This window comes from Harmonia axyridis, chromosome 5, assembly GCF_914767665.1.
Source record: "Harmonia axyridis chromosome 5, icHarAxyr1.1, whole genome shotgun sequence".
NCBI classification, from domain to species: domain Eukaryota; kingdom Metazoa; phylum Arthropoda; class Insecta; order Coleoptera; family Coccinellidae; genus Harmonia; species Harmonia axyridis.
In genome coordinates this window covers 39,653,181-39,671,763 of record NC_059505.1, presented here as the reverse complement: position 1 = coordinate 39,671,763, position 18,583 = coordinate 39,653,181, and the positions used below count along the sequence as shown (strand labels likewise).

Here is an 18,583-nt window from a genome sequence, read left to right as displayed (position 1 = left end):
TGTCTAGTCTGTGTTCTAAATCACAGAATGATTTAGAAAATAGAGAATAAATGACGAAAGAAAACTAAAAAATTCCTAAAATTTCTATATATCAGATTATTTATTGATACGAAAAAATATTGATAGATGAATTTTTATCCTTTTCATTTTTACCGAATGTACAGCCATGTAGAAATGTACAATTCGATTATCTTGGAATTCTGGAAACTTGTTGATCTTCAGGATGTTGAGCGATATTTAGCTGAGAGGGAGCTAATCGAATCATTTCCATTAGAACTGCTACCAAACGCCTCCAACGTGGAATATTAAGCGTCTGGAAAATGTAGCAAGAATTTAAAAAAGTAAGAAAAACTATTAGGTTGTAGCATTTGAATATTTTAGTTATCTGTATGTGGACATGAGGCATATTCCAAATTTGAAAATTGGTAAGGTGAGATATTCACTTGCATGCTGAGCAATTCCGAGAAGGTTACCTCTAGCTGAAAGAAAATGGGCAGCATCGACAAGGGAACTGCGCTCCCTTTGAGCTCATCAGTGTGGGTGTTTTTGACTGCACAATGGAGCAAATCGAATACAGCTGTTATCAAACGAAGATGCCTAGGAAGTAGGTTTTGTCTCATGAGGCCTAACATATCCACTGCCACGATGTCAGCTGTTATGCCTTTGTTTTCATCTGTAAGATATAATCAATTTTTATTTCAATAGCTGTCAAGTCGAATAGGTTATGTGAGGTTAGTTGATCTTACCGACCGCCAGAGCTTGAATGAACTGTGGAATTATCGGCTGTTTCAATTTCGTTAGGAAGATTTGTAAGCCACTGACACCATCCTCCGCTCTATCTCTGGTTACCAATCTGTGTAGACTGCGTTTGTTGCCTTTTCTCAGCGCGTGGTAAACTTTTTCTTCTACCGAGAAACTGTTTATATGCGGCCTTGGTCGGAATATCCAGTTGTTGTGCACATCTGAAAGCGGAAGACATTTTTTATACGGCTAGATTCTCGGATTTGAATCAAAGTACAGCCTTTCAGCAGTAACACTAGTTCTTCTACGGCCCTGAGGGATTTCTCCGATATCAGATCGACCTCTTCTAGGTTGAGGTTTCTGTGGAAGTCGCAGGCACACCTGAAAGATTATTAGATTATATATTTTCTCTCCTAGGCCTCTGTAAGACCCTTCAGAGTTTAGAGATTGTAGATACGAGTTAGAAAAATCAGTTGAGCCGTGTGCAGGTTTTGTTACTGTGTCCCATCGCCACTTTTTTTTATTTTTGATTTGATTTTGACGTCGAAGACCAACATGGCGGTGGAAGAGAGAAGTTTTTTGAAGATGTAGAAGTGGGGGCATTACTTCATCAAGACTCGTGTCAAAAGCAACAAGAAATTGCAGGATCATTGGAAGTGGCGCAACAAGCCATTTCAAAACGCTTGAAAGTCATGGGAATGATTCAGAAACAAGGAAATTGGATGCCGTAGGAGTTGAAGCCCAGAGATGTTGAACGGTGTTTGTTTGCTTGTAAACAGCTGCTTGCAAGGCAAAGACGGAAGGGATTTCTGCATCGCATTGTGACTGGAGACGAAAAATGGGTTTGTTACGATAACCCCAAGCGCACAAAATCATGAGGATATTCCGGTCATGCTTCCACGTCGAGGCCAAACCGAATATTCAAGTTCCAAGGTCATGCTCAGTATTTGGTGCGACCAGCTCGGCGTAGTGTATTATGAGTTGTTAAAACCGACTGAAACAATCACAGATCGTTATCGAACTCAATTAATGCGTTTGAGCCGAACATTGAAACAGACAAACGACCGCAATACAACGATAGACATGAAAAAGTGATTTTACAGCATGTTGCGAAAATGGTCAAGATATACTTGGAAACGTTGAAATGGGAAGTCCTACTCCACCCGACGTATTCTCCAGACTCGGACTATCACTTGTTTCGATCAATGGCACTGGCCTGGCTGACCAGCACTTCCGGTCTTATAAAGCAGTAAAAAATTTGATCGATTCGTGGATCACTTCAAAAGATGACCAGTTTTTTCAACGCAGGATTCGCACGCTGCCCGAAAGATGGGAGAAAGTAGTGGCCAGCTATGGACAATACTTTGAATCATAAATGTATGATCAGTTTTTTTACAATAAAGCCTCGAATTTCGAAGCAAAGTTGAACGCCTATGTTATCATCTTGAAAGCGATAATGAACTCATAAACCGTAAAAGGATTCGATTTTCTGCTGCTGTGTCGATTTCTAAGATACATAAAATGATTGATGGCTCATTTTTATGGAAAAAATTTCGTTCTTCGTCTTTGAGATAATTCTGAAATTTTGTAATTTGAAAATCTTGGGCGGGAGGTGTTAGTTACCTTCAGTATCCCCCATTTCCACTCCCTTGAGCCCACCCTATACAGGGTGATTCACCGGGATAGCCTATTAGATGTTTATGGAAAACTAATCATAATTTTGAGCTGAAAATTTGGATATTGGAGTTTGAAACAATGATCTTCCTCCCTAAAATATTTTCAGATCTCTACAACTTCCGATTGTACCGGAAACAGGCTACTACTTCCTTATTTCAAATGGCACACCCAGTATATTATTGCATCATTAGATAGCTATACCTTGGGTAAAAAATCAACGGTTCATGAGTTATTGGGATTCTATTTGAAAAAATGGTGGCGATGAGGACTCACATTTTTTGGAATATTCCAGCAGAAAGAGCTTTTTTCGAAAAATTTTTTTTTTTTTTTGATTCTGCAAATACGTAGGATTATAAGACTGTTTGCGGCTTGGAACAAAAATGTACAGAGTATTTATAACAAGATCATGAACTTGGACAACTCAAATTCATCAATACTCAAGATTTTCAAACTAGAACCTATATTTTTTATTATTGCAGTCGATTTTATGTACAAAAATAGTGGGTGTTACTTAATCACACCCTATACCTAAAATGAATACTTTAAGAGTTATCAAGGAAAAACTTTAAATGAAGAAAAACCGCTATTTATAACTGTGTGGAGTAGTCTGTGACTTCCGAAAAACACAGAAAGGAACTGAAATTCGATCTTTCCATAACTAAATTTTACATATCAAGAATTGTAATGAATTATTCATAATTGAAAATGGTATTGGTTTATGGATTTCTCAACAATTCCAACGAAAAATCAATTAAAATTCATTAAACGTAAAATTTAGTGATCCAAACATCGAATTTTAGTTTCTTTCTGTGTTTTCCGGTCACGGACAGTTATTCACACAGTTATAAAGAGCGGTTTTTCATCATTTAAAGTTCTTCCTCGAAAACTCTTGAAGTAGGTATTCATTTTAGGTGAAGGGTTTGCTTAAGAAACCCCCACTATTTTTGTACGTAGAATCGACTCAAATAATGAAAAATATAGGTTCTAATTTGAAAATCTTGAGTTTTGATGAATTTGAGTTGACCAAGTTCACGATCTTCTTATTAACACTCTGTACATTTTTCGTCCAAGCCGCAAACAGTCTTATAATACTACGTATTTGCAGAATCGAAAAAGAAAAAAATTGTTCGAAAAAAGCTTTTTCTGCTGAAATATTCAAAAAAATGTGAGTCCTCATCGCCACCATTTTTCTTTTAGAATCCCAATAACTCATGAACCGTTGAGTTTTTACCCAAGGTATGGCATATTGCCGAAATTGCAATCAAAAAAGCTATTTAATGATGCAATAATATAATGGGTGTGCTATTTGAAATAAGGAAGTAGTAGTCTGTTTCCGGTATAACCGGAAGTTGTAAAGATCTGAAAATATTTTAGGGAGGAAGATCATTGTCTCAAACCTCAATATGCAAATTTTCAGCTCAAAATTATGATTAGTTTTCCATAAACGTCTAATAGGGCATCCCGGTGAATCACAAAGTAACTGTTTCAAACAATTTCCTGTTCAAATTTAGGAAATAACGAGGATTTTCGATTTTCCCCGATCCAGACTAATCCTCTAATCAATCGGGATATCGGTTCCGCGAGTTCCGGACTTTCCTCGAAGTGAATTTGGTCCCTCCAACACTAATTTTATCACGGATTCTTTCAACTTTCCACTCTCTGTCTACCTCGATGTTTTCTATCAGCTTCGGTTATCAAGATGGATGATGGGTTTGTTGTTTCAGACTTCGAAAATATTGCCTCAACTTTGAGGCAATATCGGTGGCTTTCGAACTTTCCTCTGCAAAGGCTTTCTTCCAGGATAGAATTTATGATCTGATCGTAGCATCCAATCTCGTGCGATATTTTTCAGTTGTTCAGAAATCGATACGGAAGCGAGTGAAGGTCTGTTTTTGCACGTAATATTGATTTGACCACTTTTAATTCAATCATTGAAGTCGATGAATAATATTCTTCAAGAATTAGCTGGTTCTTCATGGGGTGCTGATGCCAGCACTCTTCCTAAGGCAGCTTTGGCCTTGTTTTTTTCTGCTGCTGAATACTGTTGTTCTGTTTGGTTCAATGGTACTCATGTTCATAAAATTGATGCACAGCTTAACGTTTCTATGAGAATTATTTTTATTATATTATAAGTGAAACTAAAGGGTGTTTTTTTACAGCTATAGAACTTTAAATTGCAATAAAACAACGATGGATTATTCGATTGACATGAATTTTATTTATCCGCAAGATAATCTTGTGGCATTACATTTTAAATATGATTTCTGGCATATGACCGCCACGACTGGCTCGGATGTAGTCCAATCTGGACGTCCAATTTTCGATGACTTTTTCCAACATTTGTGGCCGTATATCGGCAATAACACGGCGAATGTTGTCTTCCAAATGGTCAAGGGTTTGTGGCTTATCCGCATAGACCAATGACTTTACATAGCCCCATAGAAAGTAGTCTAGCGGTGCTAAATCACAAGATCTTGGAGGCCAATTCACAGGTCCAAAACGTGAAATTAGGCGGTCAGCAAACGTGTCTTTCAATAAATCGATTGTGGCACGAGCTGTGTGACATGTTGCGCCGTCTTGTTGGAACCACAGCTCCTGGACATCATGGTTGTTCAATTCAGGAATAAAAAAGTTAGTAATCATGGCTCTATACCGATCACCATTGACTGTAACGTTCTGGCCATCATCGTTTTTGAAGAAGTACGGACCAATGATTCCACCAGCCCAGAAAGCGCACCAAAGAGTCAGTTTTTCTGGATGTAACGGTGTTTCGACATACACTTGAGGATTAGCTTCACTCCAAATGCGGCAGTTTTGTTTGTTGAGGTAGCCATTCAACCAGAAGTGCGCTTCATCGCTAAACAAAATAAAATGGACGTAGTGCGCGATACGTATTCCGCACAGAACTATAATTTTCGAAATAAAATTGCACTATTTGCAAGCGTTGTTCAGGCGTGAGTCTATTCATGATAAATTTTGTGATGATTACATAAACCATTATAAAATTATTATAATATATTATCAATCTTTGCTACATATTGCGTAAATAAGTACCAAAACTCATAATTAATTTATAATTCATCACTAAACTAAACACTAAGCTACTAAAGAATTGTTTGAAATTTTTTTTCTCGAAATTGGTAGCAGATACGACAAAACAACCAGAAACCAAAAAGTCCAATACTAGATCAGAGTTCATTTCTACATTTTCTTGAACTAGCAGTGGTCTACAAAAAAAAAAGTTCTGGAGGAAAGAAGCAGGCATTGTTCCAGAAAAAATATCACCCAGTAAATTTCTCAAAAATGGCGCATTCTATGAAAAAATTCAGGATCTTTTTTTTATGATGCTTTATTGCTCTCATAATTGAAATAATTTTTTCTTAAAAAAAGACAGTGGTGTAGATTTCCAACAGAAAAGTATCATCGCACCCTTATATCTACGCCACTGGATGATTTTGGCAGGAGACATTTACCCAATTCGAAACATTACATTATCAAGATATTACCCAAAAACTAAACCATTGAATGTAATAATACTAGAGTTATAAGTAAAAAAAAAATCTTTTCAAACGTCGACACCCTGTATCTCGAAAACGAAGCTTGTTAGGATATATGTTTATGGGAATTTTTTTCATGAAAAGAGTTGTTCCATCCGACGCCAAAGTTATTGCACTAAAATCTGGATCACCCTGTATAATGGAATTTCACATTTTCGGTCTTCCCACGTATATAACAATGAGTACGAATGAAAAGTAGTGCAAGTTATTGTACCAAAAACTCCGTCATCATTTTCGTATCGGCAAAATGTTACACAACGATGATGAGAAATTGGAGGTCAATCGAAGTTTATAATATTTCAAAACAGTTATTTCACGTATCAACATCCGAGAAAATATTTTCACATATTCATCTGTGAAGGATTTCCATAGTAGAACGATTCAAAGTCATTTTTCATAACTCAAATGCTATACAGGATGCTTCTAAATTCGTTAATTTTGAGAAAGAAAAATGTACTATAAACAGAGGCTCAAAAATGCTTAGTTTTCGAGATACAGAGTGTTGCTTGAAGCTTGTAGCCCTACTTCTTTTGTGATAATTATACGAGTTTATGAAATCTTCATGAAACATTGCTACAGATCACGAAAATAAGCACCAAAACTAATAATTTATTTTTTAATCACAGCTTACTAACTGGATTTCTTTAATAATTTGATGAATTTTTGGAAATTTTTTTCTCGAAAACTGTAGAAGATAGGATGAAACTACAAGAAATCAAAAAGCAAAGTTAAGTACAAGAGTAAAGTTTCTTTCTACATTTTTAAAAAACTAGTCCACCAAAAAATTTCTGGCTGAAAAATGTTTCAAAAAAATAGCACCTTGTAGGTTCTCAACCGAAATTAGCATATCACTTGATGTAAACTCTAAATTGGAATTACTATGCAAAATTTTAGTTGAATATCTCGTGAAGTGCATGCTATGGCAGAAAACCTGAAAAAAATCAAACTTTACCATCCTGTTTCATGTTTGTAGGCCTTTTTTTATATAAATTATCAGGGGAATCTCTCATTTTAATTTAGGACCACCCTGTATATTAGTTACCATTTTTAATAGATACTAATTTATATCCTCGAGGTTTTTTTAATGTATATCTAGGACTGTTCATCTAAAATTAGTTTTGAATTCAATTTCGATGCCTAAAACTGTGAAAGAATTATAAAATATCTAGTTTTCGATCTGTCGATTTTGAAGGTTGGAAGTTGAAAAAGCAGACTGAAAAAAATCCATTTAGAAAGCTATTCAACTCGAAACATTGAAAATACTTCAGAGCTAATTTTTTTCCATTCTCAATAGATCAAAGAATATCTACTTCGATCTGTTTAGAATAAAAATTTTGGCTGAAACAATTGGGCCGATTCAACCAGTGAATTCAAATTTCAAACCTACTCTGAAGATAGAATCCCTTTGTTTTGGAAGGATAGAATTGAATTAAAACATTTATTCCTTTTTTGATAAGTTCAATGAATAGTTTAGGATAATATTCGGTTAAAACTCGAAAATTTAGGCGAAACGTTGTTTGAAACTAATGCACGAAAAACCAAACAGATAAAATTACAACAATTTGTGCTATTCGACCAAAAAACACCGAAAATCGAATATCAAGGATAAAATTCAGAAATCCAAGCAGTTACGTGCAAAATCCCATCTTACCATACCTTTAGTCACCTTATACATAATCAACGTTTTGTCATGTCTTCCAGACGATACAGTAAACTTCGTGTTTTCTTCTTTAAACAATTCGAAAAACGCAAAAAACAACGAGCGTTACATCTATATAAGTCATACACGTCGAAAGCAAGCATCTCACAAGAAATTTCTACAGTATCTTACGCCTCTTAATCGATGTTAAAAGATGATCCTAAAAGTTATTTGTGTGGTTGTGATTCTGTCAGTTTCCCTGGATGCTGTCCCTCCAGATTACAGATATAAAACGCTGCAAGATAACTCCCAGTGCAAGATAGAAGCTAGGCTAGGGTTACCCACGAAGAAGGCTCCCAGCACCACAACAGAAACCGAAGAAAATTTAGATGACGAAGAGTTACCCGGGCTTCTCAACAACTTTTGGGCTGTCGATAACCTTCCCAAGCAGTCGCCTTACGTTTCTGTAGTGAAACTGCCGGATGTTTATCTGGACCAGGACCGGCCTTGCCCAATTTCCGACATGATGACCGTGGAGAAATCGGAGATTACCGAGGAGGCTAGAGATCTGCACGCCCCGGAGTTCGGGGAGCGACCTCTGTATGACCAATCGATGCAGATGATGGACAACGTGGGTAACAGGAACCTGCAGCAGCAATATCCGAGTTATATGCCACCACCATACCCTCCAGGTACCTTGCTGACTTATGATTTTGATTATGACGGTGATAACAACACCTTGCACCCTCAAGAGGAGGTTCAAAGCTGCCCTGATCAGGTTTTGAAGGAGGAGGAACCGGAGAAACCAGCTGTTGTCGCATCTACTGAAAAAGCTAAAGAAATAACAAAGGCAACAACAGTTAAAGTGTCCACCACAACAGCTTGCGATGTGACCACCACTGAAGCAGCAACATCCACAACGCTGAAGCAGAAGGTCAAAGAGGTATCTGATGTTGAGACACTGCCTTCGGTTTCAACAGAAAAAGCAACACATTTGTCGATTAAAAGCGAGAATGTTATGAAGATATCTGCTTCACATAAGAACGAGAAGAAGAAGAAAGAGAAGAGATGATATTGAAGAGATAATAATATTAGATTTACGTGATATGTATGATATTTTCTAGTATTTAATTTATTCACCTGATATGATTCCTTGCTTTGTCAGTATTTCCTTATGTGTAAGTTATTTATTATTGTGGAAAAAATTACAAATCTGAATTAAAAATTAATGAGATTGTCTTTTTGAGATGAAAATTTTGGTATTCACCGAATTATGTAAAAAATTCTAGATATGAATTCCATTGAAAATTTACCTTGGATAAGATTAAAATTAGGAGTTCTTCACAGGTTCAGTCATCTCCTATATTGAAATAGGGTGAAATAAACCTCTAAAATATTGTGCATAAAATATTTTCGAACTGTCCATTTTAAACTGAAAAATTAATTTGGAATGATGGATATTATGCTAATTTCTCTTAAAAAATTTGTTAAATTTAAAGAAAGAAAGTATAAAAATGATTCTCAGACTCCCTTGACAGAAATCTTAAGCGATAATTTTTGAGGTTTGAGACTATGGTCTTTCTCCCTAAAATATTTTCAGATCTCTACAACTTCCGGTTATACTGGAAACAGACTACTACTTTTTTCAGTATATTATTGCTTCATTAGATAGCATTTTGATGACAATTTCAGCAATGTGCCTCACATTGGGTAAAAACTAACGGTTCATGAAAAAATGGTGGTGACTCAAATTTTTTAGAATATTTCTGCAAAAAAAAATTTTTTTCGAAAAAACCTTTATCATTTTCGATTCTCCCAATACTTAGTATTTAACCTAAACCTGTTCGCGATTCAGACGAAATATGTACAGGGTGTTTATCAGAAGATCATGAACTTGGACAACTCAAATTCATCAAAACTCAAGATTTTCAAATTAGAAAGTATGAAAGTATTCATTTTGGGTATAGGGTTAGCTCAAGTAACCTCCACTATTTTTGTAAGTAGAATTAACTGAAATAATAAAAGATATAGATTCTAATTTGAAAATCTTGAGTTTTGATGAATTGTAGTTGTCCAAGTTCATGATCTTCTTGTAAACACCCCGTACATTTTCGATCCAATAAGCATTTTATTCTATAAACATTTTTATTCTCCAAACTGCAAACAGTCTTATAATACTACATATTTGCAGAATAGTAGTCTGTTTCAGGTATAACCGGAAGTTGTAGAGATCTGAAAATATTTTAGGGAGAAAGATAATTGTCTCAAACTTGCAAATTTTCAGCACAAAATTATGATTAATTAATAATTTCCTTAAACGTCTAATAGGCCATTGCTGTGAATCACCCTGTATATATGGTATAACCTACTGAACACAAATGACATAAGGCATGTCGTGAAACTATACACAGTATATTGTTCAGTTCCTATTGGAAAACTATGTAAAGGGTGTTTTTTTAGAGCTATAGAACTTTAAATTGCAATAAAACAACGATGGATTATTCGATTGACATGAATTTTACTTATCCGTAAGATAATCTTGTAGCATTACATTTGAAATATGATTTCTGGCATATGACCGCCACGGTTGGCTCGGATGTAGTCCAATCTGGACGTCCAATTTTCGATGACTTTTTCCAACATTTGTGGCCGTATATCGGCAATAACACGGTGAATGTTGTCTTCCAAATGGTCAAGGGTTTGTGATTTATTCGCATAGGCCAATGACTTTACATAGCCCCAATCAAAGTAGTCTAGCGGTGTTAAATCACAAGTTCTTGGAGGCCAATTCACAGGTCCAAAACGTGAAATTAGGCGGTCACCAAACGTGTCTTTCAATAAATCGATTGTGGCACGAGCTGTGTGACATGTTGCTTCGTCTTGTTGGAACCACAGCTCCTGGACATCATGGTTGTTCAATTCAGGAATGAAAAAGTTAGTAATCATGACTCTATACCGATCACCATTGACTGTAACGTTCTGGCCATCATCGTTTTTGAAGAAGTACGGACCAATGATTCCACCAGCCCATAAAGCGAACCAAACAGTCAGTTTTTCTGGATGTAACGGTGTTTCGACATACACTTGAGGATTAGCTTCACTCCAAATGCGGCAGTTTTGTTTGTTGACGTAACCATTCAACCAGAACTGCGCTTCATCGCTAAACAAAATAAAATGGACGTAGTGCGCGATACGTTTTCCGCACAGAACCATTATTTTCTAAATAAAATTGCACTATTTGCAAGCGTTGTTCAGGCGTGAGTCTATTCATGATGAATTGCCAAACCAAACTGATAATAAATCACTTGACAGCTGTTGAATCGGTCGCTATCTTGAACAGTAATGCCAATTTAAAGTTATATACCTCGAAAAAAACATCCGTTATAATATATGCTATAACCTACTGAACACAAATGACCTAAGACATGTCAAAAAACACTACACAATGAATTTTATAGTTGCTATTGGAAAACCCTGTATATTGTAAGTTTCGTGGCCTCTAAGGTCCCCGATAGTGCTCAAAAGATCCTGAACCAAGTTCTAGAATTTATTCATTCGTTGAATAAATAAGTGCCCTCCAGTATAATTACATCTCGAACAACCCTTGTACATATTTCGAACGACATCAATTATTTCTGCGTCGAACTCATCATTAAACACAAAATCAAGAATGTGCAAACTGGCAATTAGGTAATTCAAATACGTCGGTACGCTGTTAAGTGGTGTTCTGAACTTTGACCTAATTTTAGGAGAATTGTGAATTACGAAATGTGATTTTATTGGAGAATTTCTAGGAAATATTGATATTTCTGTTTACACCTGATCAACCTATTTTCTCGAGTGTGAAATTGTATATATGCGATAGAAGTTTTTGTAGGAGACGAGGAAAATTCACGCTATTTTTAAATGTCAGAGTGAAGCAAAAAATGTGGATTGGAATTTTTCATCTGATATTCAATCCTATTTTTTTTATGTTAAGATTGAATACTCATGAATATCGGAGATATCTTTACGAATGATGTTTGAATGAATGTTTCAAGAGACTTTATTCAAATTTTTCTGAATTATTTGGAAAATTTCAATCTAATAAAGAAATAGGTGTAAAATAAAACCATATTACCTCAGGAAATACAAGGTGTTCCTAAATTGGAGGTACAAAAGGAAATGAAAGACTCCTTGAATAATTTTGAAGAAAAAAATTCCTATAAACATGGGCTCACGAACGTTTTTTTCGAGATACAGGGTGTTTCTTCTTGAACCACTTTGTTATGATGATTATACCAATTTATCGAATCTTCATTAATTTTCGTTACAAATTGGGCGATATCACAATTAATTTTCATTTATCACAGCCTTCTAACTGGATATTTATAATAGTTTGAATTTTTCTGAGGATTATTAGAGTATTGACGGAAATGTTAAATGTTAAATAAATAGGTAAACACTTTTCTAATTTGCCAACGATTCGTGGACATATTTCCACTTCCTCAGGGCTGAAATTTATTCAATAAATAAACAAAATAGGAAATTTTCTTCTCGAAATCAGTAGCAGATACTACAAAATTACAAGAAACCAAAAAATGTAGAACTGGATCAAAGTTTCTATTTGCACTTTTCTAAACTACCAGTGGTCCACCAAAAAGAAAAGTTCTGGAAGAAGGAGATTCCAGAAAAAATATCATCTTGTAGATTTGCATACAAAATTAGCATATCACATGCTAAAAACTTTAAATTGGAATATCTATGCTAAATTAAAGTTAAATATTATATTTATACGCCTTTTTTTCTCAAATTCATCCGAGGAATGATGTTCATTTGTACCTGCAATTTAGGAACATCCTGTATTCGACAAATTTCGGTGAAATTTTCTGTGTTCCTGAAGAAAACACGATGAATTCAATTGATAAAAAAAAAGAGAGTTATGATTCAAAACTGGTAGTAGAAAAACGAAAATAATTTCCGTTTACAGTAATGGAAGATCTACTTCGCAGTCAAAAACTTTTAGATTTTGTTGAAAATTGATTTTTAGAATAGAAGATGTAGTTTTCATGATTAGAATTCAAGTACTATCGATCAGGTTCACTATCTGGATGGGTGACCTCTCCATGTAACGTCTTATACAAGTATTTTGAAGGAAAAACCTGATAACTCGTAGTTTTCAATAATAAAGACGAAATTCATTGCTTTTTTTAAAATCTGTTATTGGATATACAGGGTGTCCAGGGACTACGTCACTCCTTTTCTGTTGTGAATAAAATATATGAAGATTAGTTAGGAATACTTTAATTTTTTTTTCTAAGACGCCGTTTAGATACAGGTACCTCTGAATGATACTCCTTTGATTCAGTATTTTTTGTGGTGACTCTACCGGTTCTGGTAATTTTTTGAAATACAAATCACCAATCAATACAAATCAGTAATTATTTGTTTCCAATACCACGAAAACACTGAATTATAGGAGTACTATTTATAGGCACATATCTTCGTAGAAAAAACAAATTGAAGTATTCGGGATTCCTTTTTTTAAACCTACTTTATTCACACTTGAGAAAGAGAGAAATTGAATTTTTAATGATGTATGTTAGAAAATGAGTTCCTCGAATATAAAATATAAGTCATTGAAATAGAAGGCAAATTTGTAAAATGTATACGTTGAAAAAACACATGAAACTCCCCAAGCATTTCAAAAAAAACCAAATCCACATTATTTCAACGCGATATGCTGTGCAGAATAATCTATGAAACCTAATTTGTTTTGTATGAAAAAAATAAAATTTAACGGGTATCAATTAACCAAGTAGTATTCCTCGACGATTGAAAAAAAAATTCAATCATAATAACCGAAGAAATTCGAAAGGAACATCGATAATTCCATTTTCAGTTCCGAAAACTCTCCAACTTCATTTCCCATACGTTGAACGCGTCGAAGAAACGCTGATCTGCACTTTTCATTCCAATTATAAATACGGACGCTTCCACTTCACAACTCATTCCGTCCACAGCATTAGCCAACATGCGAGTCACATTACTCTCAGTGGGCGTATTCGCCTTACTCCTCAACGGAACCCTGGCCGCAACCACCGGTCTGGACACCCAGAAACACTTCGAAGACGACGACAGCCAACTCACCCCCATCAACCGTAAGAAGAAGTCGACCACCACCACCTTCTGCGTCGAGATCAGACCCAGTGGACCATCCCAACGACCATTCCAGGTATGCGAGCCAGCCTACGCAGCGCCTGCACCAGCATATCCTCAAGCAGCCTACGCAGCACAGCCCTACGACGCCTCTGCCTACCCTAAACCTGAGTATGCAGCTCCCAAACCAGGTTACGCAGCTCCAACCAAGCCAGCTTATGCTCCAGCAGCTCCAGCCTATCCAACCAAGGCTCCAGTTTACAATGCTCCAGCCACCAAAGGATATACCTCACCCCATGCAGCCTACAGCTCATACCGCGCTGGAGATGGTGACAACAGCAAGCACGACAGTTCCACCGGCCACCACACCCACAGGGCAACTGAAGAGAGCAAACCCGAGGACATTCTGAAGTCTGAGAACGAGGAGATGGACACGATGAGGAGCGCTGAAGAAGATGCCATGATGAACACCATCGAGGTCGACGAGGGTACCATGGCCAGGCTAAGCGAGGACGAGGATGAAGATATGGAAGAACACATGAGATCTGCCTATGATGGAGGTTACGGTGGTGGATACGGAATGCCCCCTGCCTACATGCCTGCCCCCAAAGGAAAGAAGTTGAAGAAGGGAGGTCACGGAGGACTTGTGATCACTTGCCAACCCAACCTCGCAGGATACGCCCCAGCAGGCCCTCATTATGGTGGAAGTTATGGAAGTTACAGAGCTTCAGCTAGGTCCTACGGTTATCCAAGGCCTTACGGATATCAACAGCCCAGCTACAAACCTCCAGTTTACTCTACTCCTGCTTATCAGACTCCAGTGTATAAGGCTCCAGCTTATACTCCTCCAGCGTACAAAGGACCAGTTTACAAACCAACCTACTCAGCTCCAGCATACAAGGCCCCGACTTATCAGGCACCTGCACCTTACTCACCACCAGCCTACAACGCACCCAGTTATGCTCCTCCAGCTTACAAGCCTCCCCAGGCATATCAACAGTACAAAGCACCAGCACCAATGTATGGCCAGCTTGATGTCGCCCCTCCACAGTACAAGGCTCCTCAATACCAAGCTCCAGTGTATAAACAGCCAGCTTACACTCCACCCCAGCCTTCTTACAAACCTCAAGCGTACAACCCACCTGCACCTGCCTATCCTCCACCACCATCTTATAAACCTGCTGCTTACCCAGCACCAGCTCCAGCTTACAAACCTCAACCTCCTCCGTATAGCCCACCAGCTTACAACCCACCTGCACCTTCCTATGCCCCACCTCCAGCTTATAAACCCGCCGCTTACCAAGCTCCAACTTACAAACCCCAACCAGCTCCTGTGTACAGCCCACCTGCACCTTCTTACCAAGCACCAGCTCCAGCACCTTCTTATTCTGCACCAGCACCAGCGCCAACCTCAAGTTCTTACCAAGCTCCAGCACCAGCTCCATCCTACAAAGCTCCATCTGCTTACAAACACCCAGAACCCTCTTACTCTGCACCTCAACAAACCTACTCCGCTCCACCAGCATACAAAGAGCCTAGTTATCCTGCTCCTTCTTACAGTCCTCCTCCAAAGTACACTCCCCCACAAACCTACAGGGAATCAGAAGGAGAGGCTGAGAAGATGGACTCTAAGCCTGAGAAGATGTCAAACGAGGCGAAGGAAGCTCACACTATGATGAAGATGACGGAGATGGAAAAGAAGAGGTCAGGATCTGAGTGGAACTCAAGGACTGAAGATCACAAAGAAGGAGATGAGACTGAGATGAAGACCAAGGCCAGAGCCAAGGAAGAAGAGATGGCAACCGCCACTGACATTACTTCTATGGTTGCCAGTTCTTGGAGCGAGGGAGGTAGTGGAGGCAACTGGGAGGCCAGGAGATCTTCAGGAGATGCTGAAGAAACGATGAAACGTAGTGAAAATGATACTGAATAATGTTTGTAGTTGTAGATTGCTCATTTTGTACTTTTATATTTGAATAAATATGTTTTGAATTAGTATTATTGATTTTTCCTTGATGCTGAAATTAATCATGAAGTAACTTTATTGAAAAAAAAAATAGATCCTTTAAACTTACCTACATAAGCATTGACCCATATTTTAGGCAGTCATTGGTAGGATAAATAAAACCGAAGATTTTTTTGAGGGTTTTTGTTGTCATTTTGAACAGGACTAGTTAATTTTCTATGCAAGTGCATGGAGTCGAATCGAATTGAGATGTAAATAATTCATTTTTGACCATAGAGTAATATTACTTTGGGTTTTTGACAGAAGATTCATGATGACTTAAACTATTATTTGATGAATTTTTTCAGATGATACATTTCAAAAGACAATTTAATGTGTATCAACAACTACAGATATATGATATTTCCTTGAAGAATTCAAATGACCTGAAAATCAATTTTTTTATTTGAACCAGAGAAATTCATTATTTACAGAAAATGTCTTTTTCATTACGTTCATAACGTTGAGATTTCATTAAAAGTAGTAAAAGTGAAAGAATAGTGACGTCAGTGAAATCGCAGAAATTCTAGAGGGAAAATATATACAGAGTCGATATTTTTCCTATTTGTCGAATAGAAATAATAGAATAGAAAGAATATTTATTATTTTCTGTATCTACCTGCTGAAATCCAAGGTTTGGCAACTTTTGCTTTCCTTGTGTCATCGGTTGTTTCACGTCGTATGGCGCGCTTAAAGTTTGTTTTCTGAATTTCCAATATATTTAGGAATTTATTTCAATATATTTTGAGTCAATAAGAAACGTTGCTTCGCTATGGGACATAAGAAGTACGTTCTTTGTGGAAAAACTCGCGAATTGAGTGAAATATCGTATCACTGATATATTTTTATTTCCGCGCGCTTCATGTCAAATTTGATAGTTCATCTTGGGGACAAAATTAGCTTACTGAAAATGACATATGCTCCCTCTATCCATGTTCAATACTATCAAAAATCCACCAAGTAACGACAAGTCAAGTAAAAACGTAATAACTAATCAATGACTGAAACTGAATTGATTGAACTTCCAACTCTGGTAATTGAAAAATCAAAAAGACGTGGATCTGCCAATTCCATTGTCACAAATTACCACACCTCAAAATGATCGCCTTCATTGACGAACAATAAGTCTTCACGTGGGATTTCCAGCTTCCTAATGCCCACTTTTGCATTGAGGAACTTCGATCACCGTTTTCTATGGGCACAGCGGCTAGGTTAAAATCAGACAGTTCTGGATAAAGGAACGAGGCAGACTGGCATTGTCTGATTGAACGAATTCAGAGTCGATATTTTTCCGAATTGTCGAATTTATAATAAACAAAATATTTATTATTTCCTGTATCTACCTGCTCAAATCCAAGGTTTGGCAACTTTTGCTTTCCAAGTGTCATCGGTTGTTTCACGTCGTTTGGCGCGCTTGAAATTTATTTTCTGAATTTCTGATATATTTAGGAATTTATTTGAATATATTTTGAGTTAATATGAAACGTTGATTCACCATGGGACATAAGAAGTGCGTTCTTTGTGGAGAAACTCTCGAATTGAGTGGAATATCGTATCACTGATATGTTTTTATTTCCGCGCGCTTCATGTCAAATTTGATAATTCATGTTGGGGACAAAATTAGCTTACTGAAAGTGACATATGCACCATCTATCTATGTTTACTACTCTCAAAAATCCACCAAGTAACGACAAGTCAAGTAAAAAACTTAATAACTAATCAATGACTGAAACTGAAATGATTGAACTTCCAACTCTGGTAATTGAAAAATCAAAAAGACGTGAATCTGCCAATCCCATTGTCACAAATTACCACACCTCAAAATGATCGCTTTCATTCACGAACAATAAGTCTTCACGTGGGATTTCCAGCTTGCTAATGCCCACTTTTGCATTGAGGAACTTCGATCACCGTTTTCTATGGGCACAACGGCTAGGTTAAAATCAGACAGTTCTGGATAAAGGAACGAGGAAGACTGGCATTGTCTGATTTAACGAATTCAGAGTCGATTGGCCTAGTTCCTCCCGATTTGCTTTCAAAGATCTCCGATTGTTCGAATACGGAATTCCGTTGCTATTGGTTTATTTATCTTTTCGAAGTTGAAAGAGACCCTCGACCGTGTTTTCGAGTCTGCATCACTCAGCGATTCAGCCTCCTTCGATCTCTATTCATCCCGGCGGGAAGAGTGGAAAAGTCTAGTAAATTCCGTGATTTCTTTTTTTTTTCAATTTTAGTCGATTGGAATGCTTTAGATTATGTTTCTTATGTTGTGTTGGATTCATTTCGAATGATGCGTTCTTAGAACATTAATAAGAGGAACGGACGTCCTCTCATAACTTATGCATTTGTTTTGATGAAATTATCGTTCATTATTTCAGAATACTGGACAATTAGGAAGCAATTACAGATCAAGGGTAGGATGACAATTGAAATATAATAATAATAGACTAATATAGGTTTTCTTCGATTTTTAAATAGGATACAATTACCTATACAGTTAGAAGAAAATAGACTGAAAGATGTCTTCCAATTGTCAGAACAGATTGGAGAAGGAATTGTTCAGATCAATGGAAACATTGAAGAGCGTAGACGTTACATGAGGCAAATATCAGAATTTCCATACCAAGAGAATGGTTCGGAAATTTTTTCAAATTTAATAATACAGTTTTTTGATTTTGGAGATAAGCACAGTTGGGTACGGTCAGTACCTGGATAGATGACCGCTTTGTTATACAGCTGTCATAAGAAATAATTCAGAAACTAAATTTTTTAAGTAGATTTTAAACGTGAGCTAGCAAGAGCTCCAAACTTGTTCTAGCACTTTTC

General features: G+C 36.9%; 3 protein-coding genes across 5 annotated transcripts; 2 read left to right on the top strand and 1 right to left on the bottom strand.

Moving 5' to 3' along the window:
• Nucleotides 1–72: 72 nt before the first annotated feature.
• On the bottom strand, nt 73–15,983 carry LOC123679972. Of its 3 annotated transcripts, none has more exons than XM_045617578.1 (5): nt 15,832–15,983; nt 1,019–1,122; nt 747–962; nt 444–673; nt 73–313 (listed from the first exon to the last, which is right to left on the bottom strand). In XM_045617578.1, the coding sequence occupies exons 1-5, from the start codon at nt 15,909–15,911 to the stop codon at nt 188–190; spliced, it is 756 nt and encodes a 251-aa protein (XP_045473534.1). In that variant the 5' UTR covers nt 15,912–15,983; the 3' UTR covers nt 73–187. The 3 variants fall into 3 exon arrangements, with proteins under 3 accessions (XP_045473534.1, XP_045473535.1, XP_045473536.1); XM_045617579.1 differs by having other exon boundaries at nt 474–673; nt 15,832–15,981; XM_045617580.1 differs by having other exon boundaries at nt 15,828–15,980.
• LOC123679971 lies at nt 7,753–9,022 on the top strand. The gene has a single exon (XM_045617577.1). The coding sequence runs from the start codon at nt 7,829–7,831 to the stop codon at nt 8,684–8,686; it is 858 nt and encodes a 285-aa protein (XP_045473533.1). The 5' UTR covers nt 7,753–7,828; the 3' UTR covers nt 8,687–9,022.
• LOC123679968 (extensin-like) lies at nt 13,588–15,750 on the top strand. The gene has a single exon (XM_045617571.1). The coding sequence runs from the start codon at nt 13,628–13,630 to the stop codon at nt 15,683–15,685; it is 2,058 nt and encodes a 685-aa protein (XP_045473527.1). The 5' UTR covers nt 13,588–13,627; the 3' UTR covers nt 15,686–15,750.
• Nucleotides 15,984–18,583: the final 2,600 nt, after the last annotated feature.